The sequence below is a fragment of the Alternaria dauci genome, chromosome 9 (genome assembly GCF_042100115.1).
Source record: "Alternaria dauci strain A2016 chromosome 9, whole genome shotgun sequence".
NCBI classification, from domain to species: Eukaryota; Fungi; Ascomycota; class Dothideomycetes; order Pleosporales; family Pleosporaceae; genus Alternaria; species Alternaria dauci.
In genome coordinates, this window is record NC_091280.1 from 2,433,339 (window position 1) to 2,460,710 (window position 27,372).

Here is a 27,372-nt window from a genome sequence, read left to right on the forward strand (position 1 = left end):
CGGGATGGCGAGTTCAGACATGATGAGGGCCGGGGCGCATGGACCCGATACCCTTTGGGCTCTAGCGTCGATGAGAGGCGACTTGGGCGTCCGCTTGCGGGGAACCTCTTCTACACACTTCATCGTGTATGTCTGGCTCCTGCGTCAGCGATGGCCACTCTCCCCGAAAACGAGCCCTCTGAACATCTTGATGTTGCTGCGCTGTCCGTATTGCTGTTCGATTATTCAGCAGTAGCACCTTCAGACTTTCAGCTCCCCAACCAGAACCTGAACACCCTACTAGGCAACTACAGGAGAGCAATCCATATTCCTTTGTAGAGCAATACTCTACCTAGGCGACTACAGGAGTGGCGTTCGATTTTTCCCTTCTATGGCGTGCAGCAGCAGACCGCCCGAGGACGTGCAAGACCTGTATGTGGGATCCATCAAGACGGTGATTGGCCACACAGAGGGAACGGCTGGTATTGCAGGCCTGCTCAAGTGTAGCCTGGCTGTGCAGAATGGTGTCGTGCCGCCCAACCTGCTGCTTGAGAAGCTCAATCCGCGCGTCGAGCCGTTTTGCGACCATCTGCGTGTGCCCAAGGAGGCGACGCCGTGGCCAGATGTTGCAGAGGGGCAGCCAAGGAGGGCCAGTGTGAACTCTTTCGGTAAGCTTTTTCTCTGTCTTTATCTGCGAGGATGCTGCTGAGCTTCGGAGGCACTAACGCCCACGCCATCATCGAGCAGTATATCCCCGCCGCAGTCTCTGATGTGCGGTACGTCTCTTGATAAGAGCCTTTTGCGTATAGGAACATATAGGTTTCGGAAGTTGTGAGTGGCTCACTGGGCTCTATACACAGAACCACGGTTGTAATTTTCAGATGACCCCGACACAAGCCATTGTGAAGGGATTACCCCAGCTACCTCAGTCGATCAGACGAAACCGCTAAACGTCAATGTCTTCCAGATCCTTGTTCTGCCAAATCCCCGGCACAACACTAGTATCTAACAGCTTTCTCTCATACCCACGCGCCAAAATCCCCCGGTCGTTCGTAATCCGGTGCTTCTCAAGCCAGTCGTAAATCGGGCCCCAATCTTTGCACTGCCGCTGATATCCCCAGCCCGTTCCCTTGTGTTCACCCCGCCACTCGACTGTTAAATCAGGATTGCACATAATTGTCTGTCGCACGTAGTCCCAGCAATGGTTCAAGTGCTCGAGCTCCCAGCCGACGCCAAAGAGAGGCTGTGTTTTGTCGCCAGTGCGGTTGTAATAGAGGTTGTAGAAGGCGTGTTTGGTCGAATACTGTTTCGGGTTGGATTATGATGGGTGTATGGTGGAACGAGACTCACAAGACAGTGTAGTTGGTGTGAGATACTAGTCCAGCCTGATGTGCCGCGGGGAGAGGAACTGTTTAAGCCTGGCATGTGGGGAAGGCCGGTGCTATTGACCATGACAAGACCTCGGCCCACTGTTTGAAGTCAGCTATGCAACCGCCGTCCAACCCAGCCATTTTAAGATTGTGAGCTCCTTACAAGGCATGATGTGGCTCCACGCATTCAACTCGTCCTCGTCCGGTGGACGTGTATAGTCATCGTTGACCTCGAGGATCTTGGTAACCAGGACTATGAGCGGTTAGTAAACAAATGCGACACCCTTCGACAGGTATCTCCTACTCTCAGGCGCAATCCAATGCGGATGTTTATCTGTCACGCACGGCTTCGAATCATTGCGCGTTGCAAACAGCCACAGTAAAGCCGATAATAGAGTAAAATTCGCTTCGATGGTACAAGGTGTGGACATCGCACCCACAGTCAGCACATGACTGGCTGCAATTTCCACTCTCATTGCGCTCCTTGGTATCATTGCGCCGTTTCTCCCATAGGCCACCTTTCGCTCGGAGCGACACTTTGCGCATCAGGCCATCGAAGACCATTTGATTCTCGTCTCATCCTCCGAGATACCCATTTGGCACAACACGAGACTACTCCGACGCGCACGTGTGCCTAGACTGTCAGATATCCCACAACTTCCGAAGGGGTTGAGTGGACAGAAGAAAGACGATTGCTTCGAAGACCCTGTTGGTCAAACAGGATGGAACGGGTTCTACTCAGCCTTGCAAGCCTTTTCTCTGCCAGGGTCCAATAATCGAACCGGCGACTTGATCGTCGAAGACTGAAAGACGTAGCTCCCGGCGCACAAACTCTGGATCCTGATTCTGGGGCTATTTGGACGCTCCAGCAATCGTGAGGACAAGGGTAGATGATTGTAGAAAAAAGTAGGAGTCGGCTGGACTTTAGTAGAGACAATGGTGATGATGAGCTTGACATGCTCTATGGCAGCATTGGGCCGCTGAGATTCCGGGCCGTAGCCGTCGCGCAGCAATGATTTACATACCCTTGCAGCAATTTATCGCGCATACGAGCGGCCTTGTAGTTGAGCCAATGTGGCCCAGAAGCACACAAACATGCTCGCGTATTGTGATGTGGAGTGAACTCTATAACGTCGTATTCTATGTCACTCTCGAAGCTACGTCATTGCAATGGCGAACTATGGCCTGATGAGCAAAGACGCCTGGCGTCTGGTTACCTTATATTAATGTAACTACGCAAACCTTGGGTAGATTCTGAGATGCAGGTTCACCAGAGCCTGAAATTACAGAGGACTTTTCCAATAGCGCCGCGTCATCTAGCATATTAACCATCTCGCCATCCATAAGACCATCGATAAAGCAGTCACCGATGAGTCTGTATCCTACCGAAGTGCTTCGCATGAGGTGTAACATAGGCGCGCCTGCTAGTGCGTAGACCACGTCACCAGTTCTCAAAGCGTCTGGTCCTAGGCCAAGATGACCACTTTCGGTCACGAATAGTGATCTGCGGCCGCAAATCATTCGCGCGACCTCCACGAATCTCTCGAATTGACCGTCGACTTTCAGCTCCCGCAGATGCATGAACCCAAGAAGACCAGAATCGGCTTTGTAAGACCGTCGCCACTCAAGCAGGCAAGACCGCTGCCACTCAAACATGCAAGACCGATGCCACTCAAACAGGAAGTCCGCAAAATCTCTTACATAGTCAGATCGGTTTTGATTACGTTGTCCGTAGCTGTCTCGACCGCCTGTGAGTGTGCGCGAAAGCACGCTCAGTCGCTTGAAGTCGCCAATATCCGGCTTGAAGGTCTCCGCAAGGGTAAGCAACCGTACCATCGTTTGGTCGCGTTGATCTCGATCGAAAAGCAGCGGGAATGTTTCAACGACAGGTGAACACGGTATGCCTTCTACTACAAGCTCAGACTTATTCTCCGTCGGCCATCTTTTGAATGGTAACTTCGCAGCAGGGTTGAACGCGGACCCGTCCAACGCCCATAAGTCCAACATTGTGTAATTCTTCTGGCCATAATGCGGTAGCCATGAGCGTGCTTGGTCGCCACCCGCATCAGAAAGGAAGGCGAGCGGCATTGGTGGTGAAATGAACGTTTCCGTTACTTGTCGCATGAGTTCTTCGGGAGTCCAAGTGTAGTTCACGGGCGGGAGTAGCTCTTGTGCCGTCTGCTTGATGTCTGATACAAGACCGTACAGACCATACACAATGTCAAGCGGCTCTGTCGTTTTGAACTCAGTCGTGAGTCGCAGCAGGTGGAGGAAGTCAGGCTTTAATGGTGGCAAAGCCATGTTGCCTGACAATCGAGCCATGAGATAGGCGTTGCACACATTTGTGTGGATACCATTCTGGATGATCGCTGGTAAATCTCTAGTGCGCAAGATGCCCGATGCTGCCATGATCCATTTCCAGGAAATACTAGCGCCTGGAACGACTACAATAGCTTCCCTGGCTAGTACTGCTTCTTGAAGGACCCATCGGCGTTCAAACCAGTTCGCCTCGAAAATTGGCACAAAATCCCGACAATTGAAAACGTAGTAGCTGCTTGCCAGCCGATCATCGTACTTCTGTTTTAGCCGCGGTTTGGTGTGGTATGAGGCTGTGCCTGTTCTGTCCCAATTGTTGACAAGATTGCATACCGCATCGAAAGCTTTGGTCGATTCGTATGGCTCTATGTTGCCCAGCCATATGATCACCCTTGACGCATTGCGATAGATGTCGCCCATTATCTGCACCTGACTGGCACGTTCGCAGTCATCCTTTTGGTTGATACACACAGCATCAATCCAGAGTATTCGAGAGAAACTTTGGAATCGGAGCTCCCGAAGTGCCGAATACAGATTTGCTTTCAGAGGCATTGGCAGGTCATTGCAAATGATGCTTTCTCGATCGTCTGCGTTCTGACTTGCTTTCTGACTCGACTTCCGCTTCTTTGAGCCTTCCCAACAATATGATAGAGCCTCATATTTGCCCACTGCATCTTCTAGCTGAACAACCCTCATGTGGCACGAGAACCTCCGTCCTAGTGGCTTGAGTACGAGAAGTCTTATCCAGCGTGGCCCGGGCAAAGGCAAAGAGTCATAAACATCCTTGACTGGCTCATGCACTGCTATTACCGGGGCTTGTACGCTACGATCCGGTAGCAGTCGCTGCAAAAATTCGAAGTCAACTGGCTTGTAGTTCGTTTTAGCTTGCTCTTGATCCGCAGGTAGTCGGATAGTGTCGACTTCCCACGTATTAGACTTGGAATTGAAGGCCCTCTCCAAGCTTTTCTGTCGCCACTTTGCCCTATCTACCCTATCTCTTTCCTCGGCCTTCGATCCTGGATTTCTGAAATCTTGAATGTGCTCCTCAACCGATCGGTCAAAGTATTTGTCTGCAAAAGAAATCAGTCAACTTCACTTCTATGCAGCTTGACAAAATTACACGTACTGTCCGCCCACCTCGTCAGTATCTTGTGTGGGTACCGATCGATTGAAAATCCCTTCGTCTTCATGTACTCCTCAAACTCGGGTCCTCGCCTATCCACTTCGAGTACGATGTCTTTGTCGGTGGGAAACTGCACATGTAGGGGAATTGGTGAGTTCTCCCGGCTCCGCACAGCCGAGCAGTCGCTCATAGCGGCTAATGCAAGATGCTAGCGAACGCAGGTAACGTTGGATCAGCGCAAGTGGTATGGATAAAGAAGAAAAACAGAAGACGTCGTATTTGAGCGCTCAGGGTGTACCAGGGTATATGCACGAAGATGGTGAAGCCAGTGTAACCAGAAGAGTAGTCCCAAAGGATTGACAGATTTGCCTCTTAGCAAAGTTCTGTTCATCCCCGCTTCAACTGTAGTTCTGAGAGGTCATTATATCTCACATGCACCGCGAGCGGGCTGCACTCCTTGCGCTTGAAAGAATGCTAGTGTTAGCGTACATCTCAGCTCAGAGTTTCGGAATTATAGCTGCGGGGGGCCCACAATCTCAGCTGCGGGGTTCGCAGGTTCAGCCACGAGCTTCGTAATTCCAGCTGCGGGGTTCCTATTCTCGTTTCGCTGTCTCCACCACGATGGTATCTTGGTTTCGATGGTGTAGTAGCTTCATCGATGGTTGTGAGTGGCTTGTCGTCTACATGTTCTTGCTGTAGTGGCCGCCGTTAGATACTTGGATGCGATACTGTGCCATTCTCAGACTCTTCGTGCGACAGCCACTTTGTGTTGTGCAGCCATGAGGGAAGTAGGAAGTAGGTGACGCATGCAAGGAGGATAGAGACAGCCCCTTCCATTATGAAGAACCATTGGGATGCACGCAGTGAAAGGATGTTGTCCATGTTTTTCAGGATGGCGGTGGCGAGGAAGCCGGAGAGGATATTGGACATTGTGTTGCCGGTGTGCCTAATGGCCATTCACATTGGATCTTCTTCTTTGGTGTACCAGGAGGATGTCACTATATTAGAGAAGTTCTAGCGTCCTCGACACCTTTGTCTTTTCGTGGGGAGTTGGGACTTACTAAGCGTGATACCTGGAAAGAATGCGGCTTCGGGCACACGGCCAATTGATGAGTAAGCAGCATCAGACGCCGCGGTTGCGGGCTCCAGCATTCACATCGATGTGCCGTTAAATCAGGTCGAATGCGTCGCAGTCAGTGGCGAGCAAGCAAACTGGCGACTCAAATGCCATACCATGTTCACCTCCGCTGTTCTACCTGCCGCTCCACCGCGCAACCGAAGCGACTTTGCACTCTCGTGGCACCCGGGTTGCGCTGGAAGACTTGATGCTCGCCACACTGCAGGCATGGGCTCGTATCACATGGCTCGCGCAGCCTGTTGATGCAGAGCTGCTGCTTGGCTTTGTCGATGCACTAAGCGACGTTGTGCACGTCGCGGCCAACACGCAGCCGCCACCCTTATGGAGACAGATCCCACGCCGCTGCGGAGTCAGAGGTTCTCAAAGAGACTTCAGCAGGCGCTCCTCTATAGAGATTCGTAGTCGCTGTTCACGCGGAGGAGCTGGGTGGCCATTTCTGGTACGCTACCAAGATTACGGCATTGCACCGCATTGTAATGAAGGGCCGGTCGCATCGTCTGGATATCGTGAAGGTTCTCAGAGAAAACGTCAGACCATAAGTACTTCTACTTCCCCCACAACATGCCAACTATTCACCACGTTCACTACCCTTCCCTCACATTCGTTACACTTCTAGGATGACTAAAACACAGGTCATCTCTCTTCTTCTGGTGCAGTGCGCCCTCCTGGCATCCGCTGCACCTTATGTATGCCCTCGGCGCTCCTCCGTTTCAACCAGGAGCTTCTCACTGCCCGTCTTATCCTCTGTCGCTGATGCGCTGACTGTCCGCGCCGACGTTGCAGCACCCGCCGAATATACCACCAACCCAAGTATCGGCGGCAGCGGCTCTGACTTCGTCGAATCAGCCCACTTCCGCGTTCTTGGTGCATCTACATCAAGCAAAGCTAATAGGACCCTCCAACACCTCGAAGCAGCGCACTCCTGCTTTGTTGAGACTCTTGGATGGCGCACTCCGGGCCTGTCGTTCAACACCGGTGGCATTGGCGAGGAGGTCGGGCCCTGGTACAAATTGAACGTGTACAGCAAGCAGGCTTCTGACTTGCCCGGTGCCGCTGGTGTCCAGGGCACGGACATGGAGGCCGGACTCGCATACCTTGACGTTGTCGATGAGTATCTCGATGTGTCAGATGTTGTGGTGCATGAGTTCGGCCATTCTATGCATCTGAGTGAGAAGAACTGGATCAACCAAGGCAACACGGGTGCATGGTGGGAGCCGATTGCGAATTACATCGCGGATACATATATATCTACGCCAGTCTGCAATGCTGCACGCGCCGCTCATGGGCTCTCTGGCACCGAGAGTGACTCAGTAATCGACCTACGCAAGGTGATCGGTGACTCTTACCAGGTTCTTGTCGATGGTACTGCGGATGGATCCGCCAATTACTATCAATCCTGGCCGTTTATCGCGTACCTGAACAACAACCCCGACAACTATGCCGGCCTCGGCAACGACACCCTGCTCAGGATGATCAGGAAGTACAAGCTCGAATCCAACGAGACTCCTCTTCACACTCTTGAGCGCCTGCTCACAGAAGCTACGGGTAACATCACGGTCCAACAGGCTGTCGGTCGATACTGGGCACGCATGGCATTCGTCGATATTGGCCACGCTAAGGCTCACGAAGCCTTTGTTGCGCAGCGCAACGATCTCACCTATGAGAACCTCGATGGAAGCAATGGCGAGTACACGGTCAAACCTGGCCGTGCTCCGCGATACATCGGCGCCAACATCATCCCTCTTACACCCACTGGATCATCTGTCGACGTAGCCATTACCTCGCAAGATGAGGGATACATTGCGATGCTTGTCGTGTCGAGCACAAGTGGGGTCAAGTATACTGATCTCGTGTCTGGAAAGGGCAGCGTTCAGGTCGCTGACGGCGACGAGGTGTCCCTTGTTGTAGCTAAGACACCCGAGATCATTATGTACGACGCTTTCAAGATCAGCGACGAGATGAACGAGGGGCTACAGTATAGCGTTCGGATTACAGGTGCTACGGCTTAGACTACGTATAGATAGAGAGCTAATAAAAAGAAAGAATCTAAAAACTTTTAGTTCGCAGTCAGGGAGACCTCCATGATTCGAGGGGACATCAGAAGACGAAGACCGTACGCACGCAGCATATTATGCAGGCGGAAGAGCAGACATGTACAGATGAGTGGTGCAGTTAAGAACAGCTGCCTACGGCCGCTGGCTGATCGCCGTTCGAAGTGGGAGGTGCCAAGGTCAACCCGCGTTTGGGCAACCCCCCAGTTTCGCCGCTTGGTCGGATCAAACACCCTCACCGAATCAGAGTCACGGCAAAGAACATTGACCTCAGCTTGTCGCAGTCTGCTACCTATAGGCAGCACTTTAAAGTGCTGTGCAGCGTTTCGCCCACTTCTCAACTTATTGACTCCGAACAAAGTGAGGTTTTCGGATGCACCCTCGCGACTAAGCAGCCGTGTTAGGTGCGCCTGGCCTCGCTGCTACCGCACACACCTGCCACGCACATCGATCAGCGTCGCCGCCCACCTACGGCGATTCCGATGCGTCTCCTGGAAATTCACTCCGACGGCGAGTTCGACCTCGTGGAACGCGGAGACGACGACCTGCCCAGATATGCGATCCTCTCCCACACGTGGCTACTACGTCAGGGTCAGGAAGTCACGTTCGAAGAGATGAAAAGCCCGGTCGATAGCACGACCAGAGGAAAGCTAGGCTACCAGAAGCTTTTGTTGTGTAGCAGACAGGCTGTGGCCGATGGGCCTGCAGTTCTTTTGGGCAGACACATGCTGTATTGATAAAGTGAGCAGTGCAGAGCTTTCAGAAGCTATCAACTCTATTTTCGGCCGGTACCGAAATGCCACTAAGTGTTATGCGTATCTATCTGACGTATCTCTCGATGCTTCCAAATCTGGCGAAGCTGGATACCTTCATCCCCATCTCAAAGAGAGTCGCTGGTTTACCCGTGGCTGGACTTTGCAAGAGCTGATCGCTCCTGGTGATGTCACAGTCTACGATCACGGATGAAAACGCATCGGCACTAAGAAAGAGCTCCTCGGACCGCTTCACAACTTTCGAACCTTCATGGGGTTTTCAGACTTGAGGCTCCATCAGTCTGTATGGATACGCGAACGACCACATTCATTCAAGCCAGTGGAGGCCTTTCCACCTTGGCAATGGAATCTGGAAACGATGACGATGAACCGCTACAAGAGGATTCCAAGCGAGGTTGGCGACGACAAACAAGTAGGAGCAGTTCTGTTTGAGTCTGGTTCAGGTGTGCAGTTTGTGTTGTGTTTTGCTGTTTCATACAAGATGCAATACATCAAGATCGTACCCAGCGGCTCAGAGTCTCTGCAAAATATCTGCAGGGACCTTGAAGTTGCGACATCCCATCAGCATCTTTTGAACAGTGTAGCGGTCTATCAAATTTCGCCTGTAACAATCACTAGTAGGCAATTTCGTGCGAATTTAGCACGAGAGATTGTAATGGGGGAGGAGGTCTGGGTCATTGATTTTCTATTCATGTGAAAGAGTGATAAACCAGCTGTATGATAGGAATCAGCATCTGGTCGTAAACGCTTCTAGCGGACTTGAAACCTCTACTTTTGAGCAGCCTTCCAGGCTCGTGGACATATTCTTCCTTGATTTCGCTTTCACTCACGCCTTCTAATTCTTACACGGATCCCTAGGTCACGGACGGGGAATGTGTAGAGGAGGGTTGGGGAGGGCTTGGAGGAGGTGGGGTTCAGGTTATAGAGATCCGGCGTCGTGAGTAGGGTCAGAAAAGTGCGTTGTTGTGGCGGACGGCGATGTTTTCAATCCATGTGCCGTTGGGGAACTGGTATATGAGGGCCATGTTCGGGTTGGATGATGTTGCGAGCAGGGGCAGGACGAGGGCAGAGAGGAGGGCAACAAGGGAGAGCATCGCGAAGGGGGAGGCGAGGTGACTTCGGGCAGCAGGTACTGGTTTCAAAAGCATCCGTGTATCTGCTCAATTATATCAGCCCAGACGAACACCTTTGTACGCGACGCATAGTGACCTCCATCAACGCGCGATAGTATGGACGAGGGCTTTCGACAATCAAATCTTTGACAGATCAGTCACGCACCGAGAATTTTCGGATGCAGGGGTATATGAGCGCAAATGACCGGGGACGTATTTGTGAGGGCTCGCATGTTGAAGTTATGTTCGTAAGCTTACGAAGTACGGGAATGGCGTGGGCGTGCGGGAACCGTTCATGATGGCGTCGACACGAAGTGGGGCCGCTGAGGTAACTAAGCCTAATATGGATAACATGGATAGCAAGCGAGCGGCGCAGGCAAGCGAGCGGCGCACCCCACCAACTTTTGCAACTTTAAAGCGATATATCTTAATAACGCGATAATATTATTGCTAGATATTAATATAGTAGACTACTCTATATTAATAGTATCTGCGTTATATGTGCGTAAGTTATGCCTAGTCTCCTTATACCTAGTGTAGCGCCTTTAAGCGCGCTAGCTAAGGCCTAATTACGCTCCTCCTTAACGCTTTTTATAAGTAATCTACTAGTTAGCCTTATTTTAAGCTAGTATATCCTCTCTAGCGCCCTTTATAAGTACTCTATGCTTCTATATACGCCTTTTAGAGCGCCGCCTACGCGCTAAGGCTACGCTGTTAGCCTTCTTAAGGCTAGTAATCTAATCGCGTATTAGCTTAGTTAAGAGTATTATTACCTTAGCCCCTTTCTTAAGCTAGTTAATAACCTTAATAATTAAAGCTAGTAATAAACTCTTATACTAGCGTACGCGCTTATATATAAGGCTTAACTAAGCCTTAAGCTTACGCGCGTTACTTAGCGTTTAAGCTACCTAGGGAGCCTCTAGTAGAGCTACTAGAGGAGTAGGTATACGTAGCTATATATCTAGCTTTAATAGAATAGCCTCTAGTTATAGAGGAATAAGGCCTACGCTATAGAAGGCTAAGTAAATATTAGCTAGCGTAAATACTTAATTAAACGCTGCCTTAAACGCTAGCAGAAACTCTAGCTTAGTAATATAGTTAATATAGTTATATATAAGGCTCTCTACCTTATAGCTATACACGCGCTTTAATAGTAAGAAGTAGCTAATATTAAGTAGCTATAATAGGTAGGATAAGTGTAGAGGTATATAGAGTGTATAGATATTATTCTCCTTATAGAGCTCCTAGAACGCTAGAGATTAGTAGCTCTTATAGCTATTAATAATAAGTAGGTAACACGCGCCTATACTATAAGCCTACGTATAAGCGTTAAAGTGCTTTAGCTACTTAACTCTAAGCTTATTATTTATCTAGCTATTATTACTAACTACGATCGCCTAGTCGCGTAGGATCTTAGCTTCCTTATACTAGGCTAATAGGTAGTACTAGCTAGCGAAGATAAGGAATAGTAGGACTAACTAGCTAGTAGCGCTAATAGTAGCGATTAGCGTTACCTACTCGCGATTACCTAGCTAAATACTCTTCTACCTGTCTCTTCTCTCTAATCCTATAATAACTAGCTACGTTATAATCTTACCTATTATAAAGCTAGTCTTATTAAAGTTATAAGTATCCTTATTATAGATACTAAGCTTAGCCTTTATCTCTTCTATAAGCTTAAACTACCTCTTTATTAATGTTACATCCTTATATAGAGCTCTCTACCTATTATACGCTTAGTTAAAACACGTCTAAAGACTATCTATACGCTTAATAAAGTTAGCTAGCTACTTCTACCTAACCTAGCTAGCGCCGTGTACAGCTAGTAGCTTATTAGCTATATTACGTACAGCTACGTAGGTAGGCGTAAACCCGCGCTAATCTAGCTAAAGTATATAGCTAATAATTACCTCCTCTTCTCTCTAGGTAAGCTTCCTTAAGTTAGGCTAGTAATCGCGTCAGGTAGGTATACTAGCGCGTCGGCGGCGGAGCGTTATTTTAGCTACGTTATAGACTACTACAGCAGTATAGGTACCTTAAATCTAGTACGCATTAATAGATGAGATAGTAAGCTGAATATCTACTTTATTTAATAGTAGTTGAGTAGCGCTGCGTTAAGCCATTATAGATTAAGATTAGTAAGGTGAGTAAAGTTGGTGGGGTGCGCCGCTCGCTTGCCTGCGCCGCTCGCTTGCCATCCATGTTAGCTAAGATTTTAGATCTTGCGAAGGTGAAGCCTGACATCTCGAGGATATGCACCACCACCACCACCACCACCAACAGCCTTCGACCAAGGCTTTCTCAGTAACCGAGCAGTGGCGTATACCTTTCGCAACGTTGGTGCGCGCTAGACTATAAACGCGATGACAACGATAAGGAGAATGCGAAGGATGCGCTGAGGAAGCGGACAACCATCGCATGCACTCGCAACTGCGCCGACCCAACGCTACACGCCTGCAGCCACTGCTCCTCCGCTTCCAATAATGCAACGCTACTTATCACCCCACCTAGTTTGTCTTCTTGCCCTTCACTCCCCCCTTCGCTTTCGCAAACGCAAAGGCGTTAATCGTCGCTACAGTACTCTGAAGCAGCAGCAGGCCTGGAATGACGAGCCAGATAGCGTTCAAGAAGATGAAGTAGCCGTAGTAATAGAACGGCTCCGGTCGTGAGTACGCCGTCTCCCGATAGGCTTCATCAAAGAACACGGTCGATAGATACAGAATGTCTCCATATATCTGCCCGAAACTGATGATAGATTGCAGTGGGTGGCGAGCAGGGTGGTCAATAGCGATGAAGTAAGCCGCCAATAGTGACAAGGGCCCCCAGAGAACGGTCGTAACCGTCTCCATGCAGACGGTGAAGGTGTCCGAGGTCAGGTAGCGCGAGTCCGATAGCGCGTACTCCTTCCACATCTGGCCGAAAAGACCACGGTCTGCGGCCAGAGTTGCGTGGTTGAACACGAAGTAGCCCTGCAGAGGTACCCGGTGTTAGACGCGAGAAAGGTTGAAGGACATCTCAGCTTGGACTTACCTCGACAGCGAGGTGGATGTAGCCACAAAGAGCGAACCACATGGCTACAGCAAACTCCTGGCGCGGTAGCCCCTGGCCGCTGCGTGCGCGCGTCAAGGCATATGCCGCAGGCAGCAGGAAGGCAACGACCAGCGCGGAGAAGTACACCAAGATGACGGGTGAGCTCAGTGTATTCGCAGCGTAGTCTGCAGACTCGTGTTAGCATGTTCCTTGATTGATGGTCAACTAATTGATTGATCAACCTTTGATGATGGCCCCTACGGGGTAAAATGGATGTAGCGCATGCTCGAGCTCATCGGAGGATACGGGTGAGGCGTTGTATCCGGCCATCTTGACAGAAAGAATGGTGTTCAGATTCGGATTGCTGGAGGGGCGCGAAAGGTAAGCATGAAGAATTTGTCAGTGGTAGGACGAAGGAAGGGGTGATGACCTGTTCAAAAGCACGGTCACGTGTTGTTTTGTTAGTCAGCAGCAACCCAATCAGGACTAGCAGGCTGCAGGTCAGCGGCGTTGCTTCTTTCATTTGGTATTGCAGGCTTGGCTTCGTGTTCAGATGACTGCAGGAGCCAGAAATCCTGCATCGTAAGATTAACCGTGCCACTGTCGGCCGGTGGCACGGAGTCAGCCCGGCCCAGCCCGGCCCAGCCCGGTCCCTGGTGCCGCTCTGCCGTAAGATTCCACCACACACACCTCTTGCACAACCCTAGACTGATAGGTTGCCTGATGACCCTGTCAGCCTTAAGGACGCGCTTACGGCGCCGGGGTCCACCGTGTTAGCCTATTTACCGTATTCGTCATGTTGAGACTACATCTGAGTGCTATATTTCTAGGCCCTACTGTTGCTTGACACATCAGTTTTTGAACAACCCACATACTATGGACCAAAACCCCGAAGTCATCCAGGCCCACGCCGGAGACCATTACACCACCCCCGTCTTCCTCATCCACGATGGCGGCGGTACCACCTTCGCCTATCACTGCTTGGATCCCCTGGATCGGCCTGTCTATGGCATCTTCAACCCTTATTTTCACACTGGCGAGGGATTCGAAGGTGGCATCTGTGGCATGGCGCGGCTCTATGCGGGTATCATCAGACTAGCCGCTGTCAACCCTGACTTCCCTGCAGAACGCGATTCCGGTGGGAGGGCGAACATCCTGATTGGAGGGTGGAGCCTGGGTGGCCTTTTGGCTCTCGAGGTCGCCAAGATCCTGACTGGGGATCGCGGCGTCAGGATCATCGGCGCCTTGATGATGGACAGTATTTATCCAGTCAATCCACCGTCCATGGTTCGATTGGGCGCCTTGGACGACATGGCAGCCGGAGAAAAGTCCAAGAATGAGCTTCTCACCCTGCAGGCCATGAAAGAGGCGTTGCGGGTAATCCAGAAGTGGACGCCGCCCGTCTGGGCCGGAACTGAGGTCCGGCCACGGTTCTCGTTGCTGAGAGCCCTTGACGCCATGCCGGCGACAGGCATCGATGGCGTGCATCCTGCAGATATTCACCGGAGCGACCCCACCCTGGGGTGGAACGCATATGACACGAGTCTATTCACAGACGTTGAGGGCGTGCCAGGAACACATTTCGAGATGTTCTCATTTCAACACGTTGAGGGACTTTCAAAAGCAGTCAAAAGGTGCCTCGATAGATTGGACCTCTTGTATCGTCTTTCTCATTACAGGGGCAATTAGTTCGATCACGAGAGATGAAGCATTCTGGAAACTGTGGATGATCACCACAATGGATACGTTATTCGCACTACATTTGGATCATGAATTGCACAATTGCTGACTCCACATGGAACATGCAACGCCTTGTATTTCTCCGTGACGCTCTGGCTCAATCATGAACTACCACTGCGATGACACCGCTACGTATTACTGTGTTTTGCATATTGCTGACCCTAATTAACGATAAGATCTCTAGGCTTATCTCACTGCTTCAACAATTATTGAATAGGAAGATGTGGATTGAGCCTTCGCTTACTTTGTGTCATGGGTATAGCCAGATCAGGATGCTTGCTGTAAGCTGTACATCCCACAAAGGAAGGCGTTTGTCACTGACTGAGCCTTAACTATGCGTCTGCATAAGGCGCGATTATGTGGGCTGACCACGGCATCGGACATCGGTGACCGAGCACAATTGCTAACTCTATGTAGATTATGCAACGGCTTGTATTTCTCCGTAACATGACCGATAATTTTGATCAAGACAGATGTGTAAGAGTGTGACAATAGAAAAGCTATCACATCGCAGTGACCACATGCAACTGAGCCGCCGATTTCGACTACTGACCATCATTCATATTTTATATAGTGCCGGTCACCAATACCAAGCACTCTGCTCTTTTCCACTACACTCCCAGTTCTGTACAACATGTATGAGCCAGTAGCTATTGTGGGTACAGCTTGCCGGTTTCCTGGTGCAGCGAGTTCTACGTCCAAACTTTGGGATCTGTTGAAGGCCCCGAGGGACGTCTTGAAAGAATTTCCCCCCGAAAGGCTGAACACGGCCAACTTCTACAACGAGAATGGCGACATGCATGGTCGTATGAACGTTGAACACAAGTCATACCTGCTTGAAGAAGACGTTCGCCATTTCGATGCTGCCTTCTTTCGCATCAATCCAAAGGAGGCAGCTGACATGGACCCTCAGCAGAGGCTCCTGTTAGAGACTGTCTACGAGGCATTCGAGTCGGCAGGGTGGTCTCTTGACGACGTATCTGGTTCGGACACTTCAGTTCACGTTGGCACGATGACAGACGATTACATCATTATTCAGGGCCGAGATCCTGACACGCTTGGGAGCCATTCTGCCACCGGTGTATCTCGAGCCATCCTATCCAACCGCATTTCTTACGCTTTCAACCTCCGGGGAGCTTCTCTGACTCTCGATACAGCTTGTTCGAGTTCACTGGTCGCCCTTCATCTTGCCGCTCAAGGTCTCCAGAATGGGGAAGCCAGCCAGGCCGTCGTGGCTGGAAGCAACTTACTTATGGACTCGTTCTACTACATCGGAGAATCATCGATGCATTTGCTCTCTCCGGATTCCCGCTGCCGTATGTGGGATAAGGATGGTAGTGGTTACGCTCGCGGAGAGGGTTGTGCCGCTGTGGTGTTGAAGACGCTGTCCCAAGCGATTCGCGATGGTGATCACATCGAGTGTGTCATTCGAGGAAGCTTGGTGAATTCCGATGGAGCGACCAATGGAATCACAATGCCATCTCCTATCGCACAAGCTGCCTTGATCAAGCAAACCTACCTGAATGCGGGCTTGGATCCTCTCAAAGATCGATGCCAGTATTTCGAGTGCCACGGTACCGGTACCCAGGCTGGAGACCCCGTTGAGTCCCAAGCGATTCGAGACGTGTTCTTCCCGCTGGATGGTACGCAGAGTAATGACGAAGTGTTGTACTGCGGCTCTATCAAGACGGTGATTGGCCATCTTGAGGGCTGTGCTGGACTGGCTGGAATTCTCAAAGCCTCACTCGCTATCCAGAATGAAGCAATCCCGCCCAACATGCACTTCAATAATCTCAATCCAAAAGTTGAGCCTTTTTACAGGAACTTGGAGGTACCTACCAACCTCATGCCTTGGCCAGAGACGAATGTCGGACCTCGCCGAGCCAGTGTCAACAGCTTTGGGTTCGGCGGAACAAACGCACACGTCATTTTGGAGAATTACGACCCTTCTCAAGCTCAAATGGGCACGATGTCTTCGACTTCTGCTTCATCTTTCTCAGAAGTTGCTGCGAGTGACGACATGCATCAATCTCTGACAGAAGAGAGATACATTGGGCCGTTCGTGTTCTCAGCCAGAAGTTCGGACTCATTGGTCAGCTGGCTCAAGCTGTTGTTGAACTATCTGCGGGAGAATCCTTCCGTGGACCTTGACGCTCTTAGCAGCACCTTACATTCTAAGAGGACAGTATTTCCGTACCGGGTCACCATTCCAACGGCTTCAGACCTGAACGACCTTGTTCAAAAGCTCGAGGACAAGATCAATACTATGGGTACTTCGATAACCAGGCCAGCTGGGCTCACTTCCAAGTCTGTTCAGATTTTGGGTGTCTTTACCGGTCAGGTACATTGTTCATTCACCCTCCAATTTATGCAACCTAGACCCTCTGAACAGTCATCTCCGGGGATAACTACGAAAAAGAAGACCCCTCTCATCGTTGATAATGCGAGGCTGTCCTTCTGTGATAGATGTAGGCGCTAACTGTAGTTTACATAGGGAGCACAAACAGCACAAATGGGTTGCGCACTACTAGAGCACTGCAAACTATTCAGGAGCTCCATTAGGGAGTGCGAAGAAGCTCTTAGGAGTATACCCGAACCACCTTCGTGGTCACTCAGCGAAGAGCTCCTCGCCAATTCGACAAAATCACGAGTTTCAGAAGCTCAATTCTCACAACCACTATGCACGGCAATCCAGATTGGTCTCGTTGATCTTTTGCGAGCTTGTGGGATTACGTTCTCTACCGTTGTTGGCCATTCCTCTGGAGAAATTGGCGCAGCATACGCAGCGGGTCTATTGACCAGGAGAGACGCAATGGGCATCTCTTATTACAGAGGCTACGTTGCTCACCTTGCCCGTGGAGCAGCTCGAGAGCCTGGAAGCATGATGGCGGCAGCTATGTCGTTTGATGCCGCATCTAAGCTCTGTTCTGAACCACAATTTAAAGGTCGTATCACAGTAGCAGCCAGCAACTCTCCTTCCAGTGTAACGCTATCTGGGGACAGAGACGCACTCGCAAAGATGAAGGAACACCTGGCCGAAATCAACGTACAGGCTCGGTCACTTCAAGTTGACGTTGCATATCATTCACATCACATGCTCGCCTGCGCTGATGCTTACTTGAGTCACCTCAAGAAACTCAACATTCGCATCCGAACGCCTCTTACCGGCCAAGAGTGCCAATGGTACTCCAGCGTCAGGGCCAACACCAATCTTCTCGACAGACCATTTGATTCTGGACTGGAGTCTCAATACTGGCTGGACAATATGGTGCAACCAGTTTTGTTTTCCCAGGCTGTTAGCCTTGCTGTTCAGGTCGCTCCCTCAAAGTTCACCTTCGCAATGGAGATTGGCCCCCATCCTGCACTCAAGGGTCCTGTCACTCAGACATTCAAGCAAGCAATTAATTACTCCCCTCAATATATCGGCTGCTTAAGCCGAGGAAATGATGCTATTGAGACCTTTGCGGGCATGATCGAAGACCTGTGGATCAGCGCCCCCTCCGCGATCAATTTTGAGGGCTGGCGCAATAGCTTTGGACTTGAAGCACAAACACAGGTGCTCAAAAACTTACCCTCATACGTCTGGGATCATACACAGGTCCATTGGCGCGAATCACGAATGGGCCAGAACTACCGGCTTGGCAAACAACCTCCTCATGATCTCCTTGGTCGCCTCTGGAATGATGCTCAGTATGAGCATGTTTGGCGCAACTTCTTCAATCTCAATGAGATGCCCTGGGTCAAAGGACACGTCTTTCAGGGCCAGGTTTTATTCCCAGCGACCGGTTACATCAGTCTGGCAGTGGACGCTGCAAAGGCTTTTGTCGCAGGCCGCCCACTCAGACTCATCGAAATTCACGACATGGCGATCCCCACTGCTTTGGTCATTGGCGAGGGAGATGGGACCGAGGTTATGTTCACAATCCGCAGCCGCGTCCCACCCCAGAAGGTCGAGGAAGGCTCCGTCTTGGAAGCAGAGTTTACTTGCTATAACTACGCCGATGGTCGTGAGGCTGACAAGACTTGCCATGGCCGTTTGCTGATTCACCTGGGCGAACAAAAGCCAGAAGACATTGTACCTACCATCATCTCTGAGGTGGAGCTTACTCCGTTCAATGTCGATCGGTTCTACCATGCGGCGTCGGAGATAGGCTTTGGGTATGATGGTCCTTTCCGTGCCCTTTCCTCTTTAAATAGGTGCTGGGGCCATGCCAAAGCAGTTGCCTCGTGGCCAAAAGAAGACCTCAACGTCTCCTGTACTTTGCATCCAGCCATCCTCGACGTTGCCCTCCAAGCAGGGCTGGCAACATTTGTCTCTACCGCTGAGAGATCCATGGCGAGTTCCTACCTCCCTGTGGGGGTTAGACGAGTCCTTATTCACCCCAACCTGAACTTTCAGTCTCTCGATGGATCCACCGGTATTGAGATCGAAGCCTACATGACAACCCCCGAGCTAGGCAAGCTCACAGAAGCCGATATCAACGTGCGCCCAGTTGAGTCGGGAGCTCACGATGATTTTGGAGGGGCCCAGCTGGAAGGCATCAGATTCAAGGCAATCTCTGAGCCACAGGCATCCGAAGACCGCAATGTATTCGCGAAGACGATTTGGGGTCCTGAAACCGCATATGGCCTTGCTGTATCACCAGCTACAACGGTCTGTGGCAAGTCGTCCAAGTATAGCCCCGAGGAATACGAACGTGTCGCACTTTTTCAACTTCAGTCACTCGGGCGATTGATCGAAGCAAGAGACCCGAGCGTTCTGGAACCTCATCATCAGGACCTGAAACGATTTATAGATGCGTCTGTTGCACAGCTCCGCGAAACTGACCATCCTGTGTTGATCAAGGAGTGGCTGGATGATACACCCGACATCATCCAAAGCTTGCTTGACCTGTATCCGGACGACGTCGATATGGCCATGTTGGCGTCCAGTGGAGAGTACAATCGCTCCCTGCTGAACGGAACGGGCTCTCACGAATATGCCATCGGAAGCCTGCCTCATTCCTTTTACAACGACAGTAGCAGCGCCACTGCATGCAATGACTACGTCGCTCAGCTCGTACTTCAAATCAGTCACAAGTTCCCGAGAACCAATATTCTCGAGATCAGTGCTGGCGTCAGGAACACCACTTCTGCCATTCTTGATGCTGTTGGTGACGCTTACGGACAGTATACCTGCACTGCTGCTTCGGAGAACGTTGTTGAGCGCCTGAAGAACAGCATCATCCCAGCCAATTCGGAAAATCTGAATTTCAAGGTCTTTGATGTCCAGACTGATGTTACTTCGCAAGGATTGAAGGCAGCATCATATGATGTTATCATCGTGACCGATGTTCTACGAGGGAGCCGGGACCTATCAAGCACTGTGCAGAACTTGCGAAGGTTACTGCGTCCAGCAGGTTTCTTGATTACGATAGAACTCACGGGATCGTCACTTAGGCCAACTGCCATGGTGGGAGGCTTGCAGTCATGGTGGACTGGTGTCAGTGACAGAGCAGCAGCAAGCCCAGTCATCACCACCGGCGAATGGGATAAGATTCTCGAACGACATGGATTTTCGGGCATCGACTGTACCCTCCACGACATCGACCATGTCAATATTCACGGATTCTCCGTTTTCGCTTCCCAAGCTATGGATGATCGCTTGAGCGTCCTGCGGGACCCGCTCATGTCCATTGATGTGATCACACCAACTGCTGTTGTCCTCATTGGTGGTGAAACGAGCAAAGTCTCTCAACTCATCCGACAATCAGAGAGAATGGTTCGCGGATGGGCCACAGAGATACAGACATATAGCCGTTGGAGTCAGGTCGATTCGTCTCGAATCCCACCAGGAGCTTCTGTCATTAACTTTGGCGACCTCGACAAGGCACTCTTCTCGTCTCCGCCCTCACCAAAAGAGCTAGAGAACCTCAACCGAGTATTGGCAGTCTCTCGGAATGTCTTGTGGGTCACATCGAACCGGCTTGTCGAGGACCCGTATTCTAATATCATGGTTGGCATCGGACGCGGGGTGCGACGTGAAATCCCCGATACAACGATTCACTATCTAGACTTCGACGGGGAAGAACCGTGGAACATACAAAAAGTGTTGACTCAGTTCCTCCGTCTTGTATATTCGTCCTCTCCTGGCGCTATCGATGGGCTCCTTTGGTATGGGGAGCCAGAGATCGTCATCAAGAATTCCCAAATGCTGGTGCCGCGGGTTCTGGCTGATGACATATCCAACGAGGTCTATAATGCAAAACGTCGTCGCTTCCCCAAATTCGTTGAGCCTACAGAGCCAATCGAGATCTCCAGAGACGTCGTTTCTGGAGATTCGATTATTGCTTGCAGCCGTGCTCTTGACCTTCCCGACGACCACTTGCCAGTCCAAGTTGAGCTGTCGGTAGCTCTCAATGACGAAGACGAATCCCCTTGCTTCCTCTGCTACGGCATAGTGAACACTCAGGCTAGCGACTCGGCAGCTGTGTTGACGTTATCAGCTACCGAGTCATCCATTGCACGTATTCACAAGGACTTTTCCTCCAATTCTCTGGATATACTGGACATGGATGCAGTAGTTCTCACAAAAGTGGCAAAATTCATGATTGCATCGGTTATGGTCGCTCAGATGTCGTCGCACGGCACAACTCTCGTGTGCGGCGTGTCTGATCAGCTATCTGGTGCCATACGCTTGTTGGCGGCGGATGCAGGTCGCAAAGTCCTGTTTGTCACGACTTCCAGCAAAGAACAACAAAATGGGGTTACCGATGTCGTTTACATTCATCCTCAGAGTAGTGCACGCATATTCCAGCGAAAGATCCCCCGCGACACAGTTGCGGTCTGCGGTTTTTCTAAGAGGGATACCGATACAATTTCTCCGTGGCTACCTGCTGGCCTCTCCGTACAGAGATTCCACGTCAGCACTTTATCACAAAAGTCCGTCGAAGAGGCTATCGGGTCTTACTTGACGTATAAAGAGCGCGTGGTGTTTGGGTCAAACCCTGAGGTTCTCAAAATCCATCAGGTATCCGAGCATCTTTCCCCTAATCCGGTTCGCTTGTCTTATGTGACAGATTGGAAGCGAGACGGCCCAGTAACGGCGATACTCCGCGGTCTCGAGCCAAGCACACTGTTGTCACCTGTTAAAACATACTTCCTGGTCGGTATGGCGAGTGAACTAGGTCAATCTCTGGTATCATTCCTGGTTCGCGGTGGTGTTCGCCACATCGTCCTATCCAGTCGAAATCCCAAAGGCGGTCAAAACTGGATTCATGATCTCCAGAATGTCGGTGTCGATATTCGAGTGGTGAAGCTGGATGTTACCGTCCGTTCACAGGTTCGAGAGACGGTCGCCATGCTTCGCCGCACAATGCCTGAAATAGGTGGTGTAGCGAACGCAGCTCTCGTGCTGGAACCGGGCATCTTCGCGAATCTGTCAGCTGAGAGTATCGCCAAGCAGATGAAACCCAAGATCTATGGTACGGTCCATCTGGATGATGAATTCAAGAACACCAATCTAGATTTCTTCATTAGCTTCGGTTCTTTAGCTACAGTATGTGGCAACGCCGGACAGCCTATCTACCATGCAGGCAACGCTTTCATGATGAGCTTGGTTGAGAAGAGAAGACGCCGCGGGCTCGCAGCCTCCATTCTCAACTTCGGAATGCTTGTGGACGTCGGATATGTTGCCCGTTCAGATCGAGATACCGGTTCAAATATTGAGGAATGGCTCCGCGTCGACCTCACGACCGCTCTATCCGAGTCGGACTTTCACCATGTTTTCCTTCAAGGAATTGCTCAAGGCCACCCAAGCACCTCAACCGGTGAGGTCATCATGGGTTTTGAGATGTTCCTTGACCAAGGACAACCTCGCCCACGATGGACCGAGTTGCCCCTTTTCTCTCACATGGTTCGAGTCTCTAACACCTCCCAAACGGGGCATGCACAGGAGGGGGCTGCCTCGGGGCCACAGTGGCAACAGTACCTGGAAGAGGCTGCCACCATTGATGAGGCAATCCCACCGATCACCGAGCTATTGTCCAAGAAAATCGAGTCGATGATCCATGTCTCGCTTCATTCAATTCATCCAGATGAGCCCCTCTCGCATGTTGGATTGGATTCTATCAACGCCATTGAGATTCGGAAATGGTTGCGAGAAAAGTTTGGAGCTGATATCTCAATGCTCAAGATCCTCGGTCGAGACTCTCTCTCGTCTATTCTTCGTACAACAGCCGAGCAATATATGGCTAAGAGACCAACAAAAGAAAGCAAAGCCAAGGAGGAGATCTCGACAGTGCAAGCTACGCACCCAGACAAGACGTCAGTTCCCCAAGCAGCACCGACGGAGCAGAAAACTTCAGCTGGAAAGAATGGCCCTAATGGAGTACAGGATGCGAGAGATACAGGATCATCGATAGCTTCCTCTGAGGCTTTCCCGGACATATCCACCCAAGGACTGGAACAGGAACTGTCATTCGTAAAATCCGAAAACCTGTCACATTCTCAGGCTGGTTTTGTCTACCTCAGCGCGTCCTCTGATAATCCGGCATCTTTCAACATTACTGGAACATTGAAGATCAAGGGCCGCTTAGACGTAGAAAGGTTCTCTCAGGCATTCAACCAAGTCATGGATCATCACGAAGTGTTGCGAACATGTTTCTTGGCAACTCCTGGAAGCTCTCAGGTTATGCAGCACGTTAAGAAGAATGCGACCCCTCGACTGTATTGCTTGCAGTCGACCAAGGAGACGGCAGATGCGGACGTTAAAACCATATTCGACCAGATTGCAAAACACGAGTACTCCATTGCCACAGGAGATACCCTTCGAGCCACTCTGGTCAGTCACGATGCACACTTGCACACTCTCGTCATGGGGTACCACAATATCGTTCTCGATCCTGCCTCAATCGGGTTCATTTTCGCTGATATCAACCTCGCATATCAATCTCAACCCCTACCAACGGACCGTCCCTCGTACATGGACTATGCTCGTCAGCAAATTAGAGACCTTGAGGCAGGTCGTCTCAACGCGAGCATTGACTACTGGAACCGCTTATTGAACCCCATTCCGGAAGCTATGCCCTTGCTACCGATGGCAAAGGTCAAGACCAGACAGACCCGTCGGTCTTACGGGTACCACCTCATCGAAAGAGAGCTCAGTGCCGAGCTGGTCCAGCGTGTGACGCAAATTAGTGAGGCTCACGGCGTCCGTCTCATGCCCTTCTACTTGGCCGTCCTGCGAGTCGCTCTCTGCCGCCTGCTGGGCATCGACGACATCTGCATTGGTGTTGTGTCCCATGGTCGCGATCCAACAAGCAAATTCGGAGCCACAGTCGGCCATATGGCCAACATGCTTCCCCTCCGGTTCAAGGGAACTTGGGGTGAGAATTTTCCAAAGGTTCTTCAGGACACCTTCGAGATTGTTTTGAACAGCCTGGATAACCAAAAGGTACCATTTGCTGTAATCTCGGAGAAGAACATGGTAGAGGGCAGTGAGAGTGGTATTCCTCTTGTTCAAGTTGCGTATGACTATAGAGTCGGTGAGAACTTCGCAAGCTCTGTCGGAGACTCTACTGTGGAGTCAGGAAGTGCAGTCTACACAACTCTACAGGACTTGACCCTCAGCGTCCTGGATTCTCCCTCTGACGGCCATATTTTTGAGATCAGGTGCAGCGATGACTTTTACAACCCTGCAGCTGCAGAGTTCATTGCCAACATCTTATTCAATGCCATCGAATCTCTGGTCTCAAACCCCTCCGTCCGGATCAAGGACGTCGCAATCTTCAGCGAATCTCAGCTGCACAAAGCTAAAACAGTCGCTCATGGTGCTGATGTCAGTCACTCGTGGCCCCAGTCGTTGCCTGAAAGGTTCGAGCAGGTTGTTGGCAGCTTTCCCGATTCTATTGCCGTTAAAGATGGCGACCGGGCCGTCACATATAGTCAATTGAAGCAGTTGGTCGGGACCTACGCCAGCGTTCTACTCGAAGCAAACATCACGATTGGATCCCGGGTTGCAGTTCTATGCGAGCCGAGCATTGATCTTTATGGAACAATGTTGGCTGTCTTGCACATCGGGGCTATTTTAATTCCACTGGACGTCAGCGTGCCAGCTTCTAGGAGAAACGATATCATGAATGCGGTTCAGCCGGATCTCCTAGTGTTTCACACCGCTACTGCAGGCAGTGTGATTCAGCATCACGACAACCATAGATCGCTAAACATAAGCGAGATCGCCCAGTCACAACCCCAGCATGAGCAATACCCCAAGCGCGCTGTTTCTGACCCTGGATCAGTCAGTTACATACTGTTCACAAGTGGCTCTACCGGAGTTCCCAAGGGTATCAAGCTGCACCAAAGAGGCATGATGAACTACGCTGCTCACACGAGCAAGGCATACGGTCTCGGGCAGGTCACAGTATTGCAGCAGACATCCATCGGTTTTGACCTAGCCTTTGGGCAAATCTTCAACGCCTTCACCAATGGTGGAACACTAGTCGTTACTCCTGCTGAAACGAGAGGGGACCCTGATGTGCTTTCTGAACTCATTCTCAACGAGAACATCGAATACACTTTCTGCACTCCTTCCGAGTACAGCTTGTTGTTGAGCTATGCCCCAGACGTCTTGCGGCGATGCCACTCTTGGCGCTTCTGCCATGTGGCTGGAGAAGCCTTGCCTGAGCGGCTCGTTGAGGCCATACGAGAGCTAAAACTTCCCCGCCTAATGGTGACCAATGCTTATGGGCCAGCTGAAGCTTTTGTGGTGACCAGTCAGGATATTCAGGTCCGCAAAGGATATTCCAGTGACGCCGACGACTATCGACCCGGGTCCATTGGCTACGTCCTCCCAAACACGTCTGTTTACATAATCAGTGAAGGCCACGGAGACCTTCTACCTTTGGGCATGCCCGGGGAAATCTGTATTGCTGGCGGTGGCGTCTTCAACGGTTATCTTGACGCTGGACTGGATGACGGCAAACGTGTGAAGAACCCATTCGCGAGCGCAGAATATCTGGAACAAGGGTTCGATACCATGTACAAGTCTGGAGATCGGGGCATCCTGCATGAAGACGGATCGATCGAATTCCTGGGCCGCTGTGTTTCTGACAACACAATGATCAAGCTCCGAGGCTTGCGCATTGATCTCAGAGAGGTCACCGGCACCATCATAGGAGCAGCGCCGGATGACTTGGCTGATGCAGCAACAGTTGTTTGCGGCGATCCACAGTTCCTCGTTTGCTATGTCGTCTTCAAAGCTAGGAGACACCTCGAACAACATCAGCTTGTAGCCCTTCTCCAAAGACTCGCACTCCCACAGTATATGATCCCATCGGCCATCGTTCCGTTGGAGCGTTTGCCAATCACTCACAATGGAAAACTCAACACCGCTGTTCTCGAGGGGCTACCACTGCCCACAATCTCTCCGCAAGCCGAAACCAAGGCTGAAGCTTCGGGAACAGAGGCAAGTCTTCGCGCCATATGGATCGATGTCATTGGAACAGCCGCGCAAATGGTGCATATTAGCCCAGACTCCTCTTTCTTTTCTGTGGGCGGAAATTCTTTGCTCCTCGTTCAGTTGATACACGCAATTCATCGAAAGCTTGGGGTTAAACTCCATTTGCGAACCTTAGCAGAAGCTGCAAGTTTGAGAGCAATGGCTGCGAGTGTCGATAGGCAGAGGGAGAGAGAGTGATTGCGGGGCAGAGGCTGTTAGAGCCGAAGAAGCTTTTCCTTTTCCTCTAAGCTAAAATGTCGCTATATAGCAGCTTATAACGTAGGTGCATACTTTGTAGGTCAGCATGCTTCGTGGGTCACCTATGCTAAGACCCCACTAAAACTCCCCCTATTATAGCCTATTACAACCTACTCTAGTATAATATAGTATAGAAGACTATAAAATAGTATTAAGAGGCTACTTCTACTTTATAATTATATATTAACGCGTTATACCCTATATTATTATAGCGTCTACAGCGTCTTTAGGATAGTTTACTCTCTTTTATTAGAACGCAGCCCCGCACTACTATACTATATAACTAAAAAAGTATATATAATTAATAAACTACTAATTATAGTGTAGGATAGTATATATTATTAGCTAGGCCTAATAATATATACTTTCTTTTTAGTATATACCCCTAGGCGCGCCTATACTAGATAGGTAGGTAATACTAGACCCTCTAGTAGCTTATAATACCCTATTATAATTATAGTTACGGTTATAGTTATAGTTATAATATAGATAGTAAGCGAGCGGCGCAGGTAAGCGAGCGGCGCACCCTACTAACTTTTATAACTTTAAAGCGACATATCTTAATAACGTGATAATATTATTGCTAGATATTAATATAGTAGACTACTCTATATTAATAGTATCTACGTTATATATATACGAGTTGTGCCTAGTCTCCTTACACCTAGTATAGCGCCTTTAAGCGCGCTAGCTAAGGCCTAATTACGCTCCTCCTTAACGCTCTTTATAAGTAATCTACTAGTTAGCCTTATTTTAAGCTAGTATATCTTCTCTAGCGCCCTTTATAAGTACTCTATACTTCTATATACGCCTTTTAGAGCGCCGCCTACGCGCTAAGGCTACGCTGTTAGCCTTCTTAAGGCTAGTAATCTAATCGCGTATTAGCTTAGTTAAGAGTATTATTACCTTAGCCCCTTTCTTAAGCTAGTTAATAACCTTAATAATTAAAGCTAGTAATAAACTCTTATACTAGCGTACGCGCTTATATATAAGGCTTAACTAAGCC

General features: G+C 50.3%; 4 protein-coding genes across 4 annotated transcripts; 3 read left to right on the forward strand and 1 right to left on the reverse strand.

Moving 5' to 3' along the window:
• The first annotated feature begins 6,410 nt into the window (after positions 1-6,410).
• Positions 6,411-7,955, forward strand: ACET3X_009482 (uncharacterized protein). Its single transcript, XM_069455682.1, has one exon. It carries the CDS (start codon positions 6,544-6,546, stop codon positions 7,933-7,935), a length of 1,392 nt encoding a protein of 463 aa, XP_069303559.1. The 5' UTR covers positions 6,411-6,543; the 3' UTR covers positions 7,936-7,955.
• Positions 7,956-11,912: 3,957 nt separating this feature from the next.
• On the reverse strand, positions 11,913-13,256 carry ACET3X_009483 (uncharacterized protein). Its single transcript, XM_069455683.1, has 3 exons — positions 13,135-13,256; positions 12,893-13,077; positions 11,913-12,831 (listed from the first exon to the last, which is right to left on the reverse strand). Exons 1-3 carry the CDS (start codon positions 13,220-13,222, stop codon positions 12,370-12,372), a joined length of 735 nt encoding a protein of 244 aa, XP_069303560.1. The 5' UTR covers positions 13,223-13,256; the 3' UTR covers positions 11,913-12,369.
• A 424-nt stretch (positions 13,257-13,680) lies between these two features.
• On the forward strand, positions 13,681-14,672 carry ACET3X_009484 (uncharacterized protein). Its single transcript, XM_069455684.1, has one exon. It carries the CDS (start codon positions 13,769-13,771, stop codon positions 14,579-14,581), a length of 813 nt encoding a protein of 270 aa, XP_069303561.1. The 5' UTR covers positions 13,681-13,768; the 3' UTR covers positions 14,582-14,672.
• Positions 14,673-15,266: 594 nt separating this feature from the next.
• ACET3X_009485 (uncharacterized protein) lies at positions 15,267-26,306 on the forward strand (the record flags this gene model as incomplete). The annotated part of the gene is made up of 2 exons (XM_069455685.1): positions 15,267-16,973; positions 17,127-26,306. 2 exons carry the CDS (start codon positions 15,267-15,269, stop codon positions 26,304-26,306), a joined length of 10,887 nt encoding a protein of 3,628 aa, XP_069303562.1.
• Between the last annotated feature and the right edge of the window lie 1,066 nt (positions 26,307-27,372).

Excerpts from the sequence above, each read along its gene's own strand:
- ACET3X_009482 (XM_069455682.1), top strand. The coding sequence starts at position 6,544 with ATGACTAAAACACAGGTCATCTCTCTTCTTCTGGTGCAGTGCGCCCTC.
- ACET3X_009483 (XM_069455683.1), bottom strand. The coding sequence starts at position 13,222 with ATGGCCGGATACAACGCCTCACCCGTATCCTCCGATGAGCTCGAGCAT. Across the intron at positions 13,078-13,134 it reads CGTAGGGGCCATCATCAAAG|ACTACGCTGCGAATACACTG; the intron begins GTTGATCAATCA and ends ACGAGTCTGCAG. Across the intron at positions 12,832-12,892 it reads ACATCCACCTCGCTGTCGAG|GGCTACTTCGTGTTCAACCA; the intron begins GTAAGTCCAAGC and ends GTACCTCTGCAG.
- ACET3X_009484 (XM_069455684.1), top strand. The coding sequence starts at position 13,769 with ATGGACCAAAACCCCGAAGTCATCCAGGCCCACGCCGGAGACCATTAC.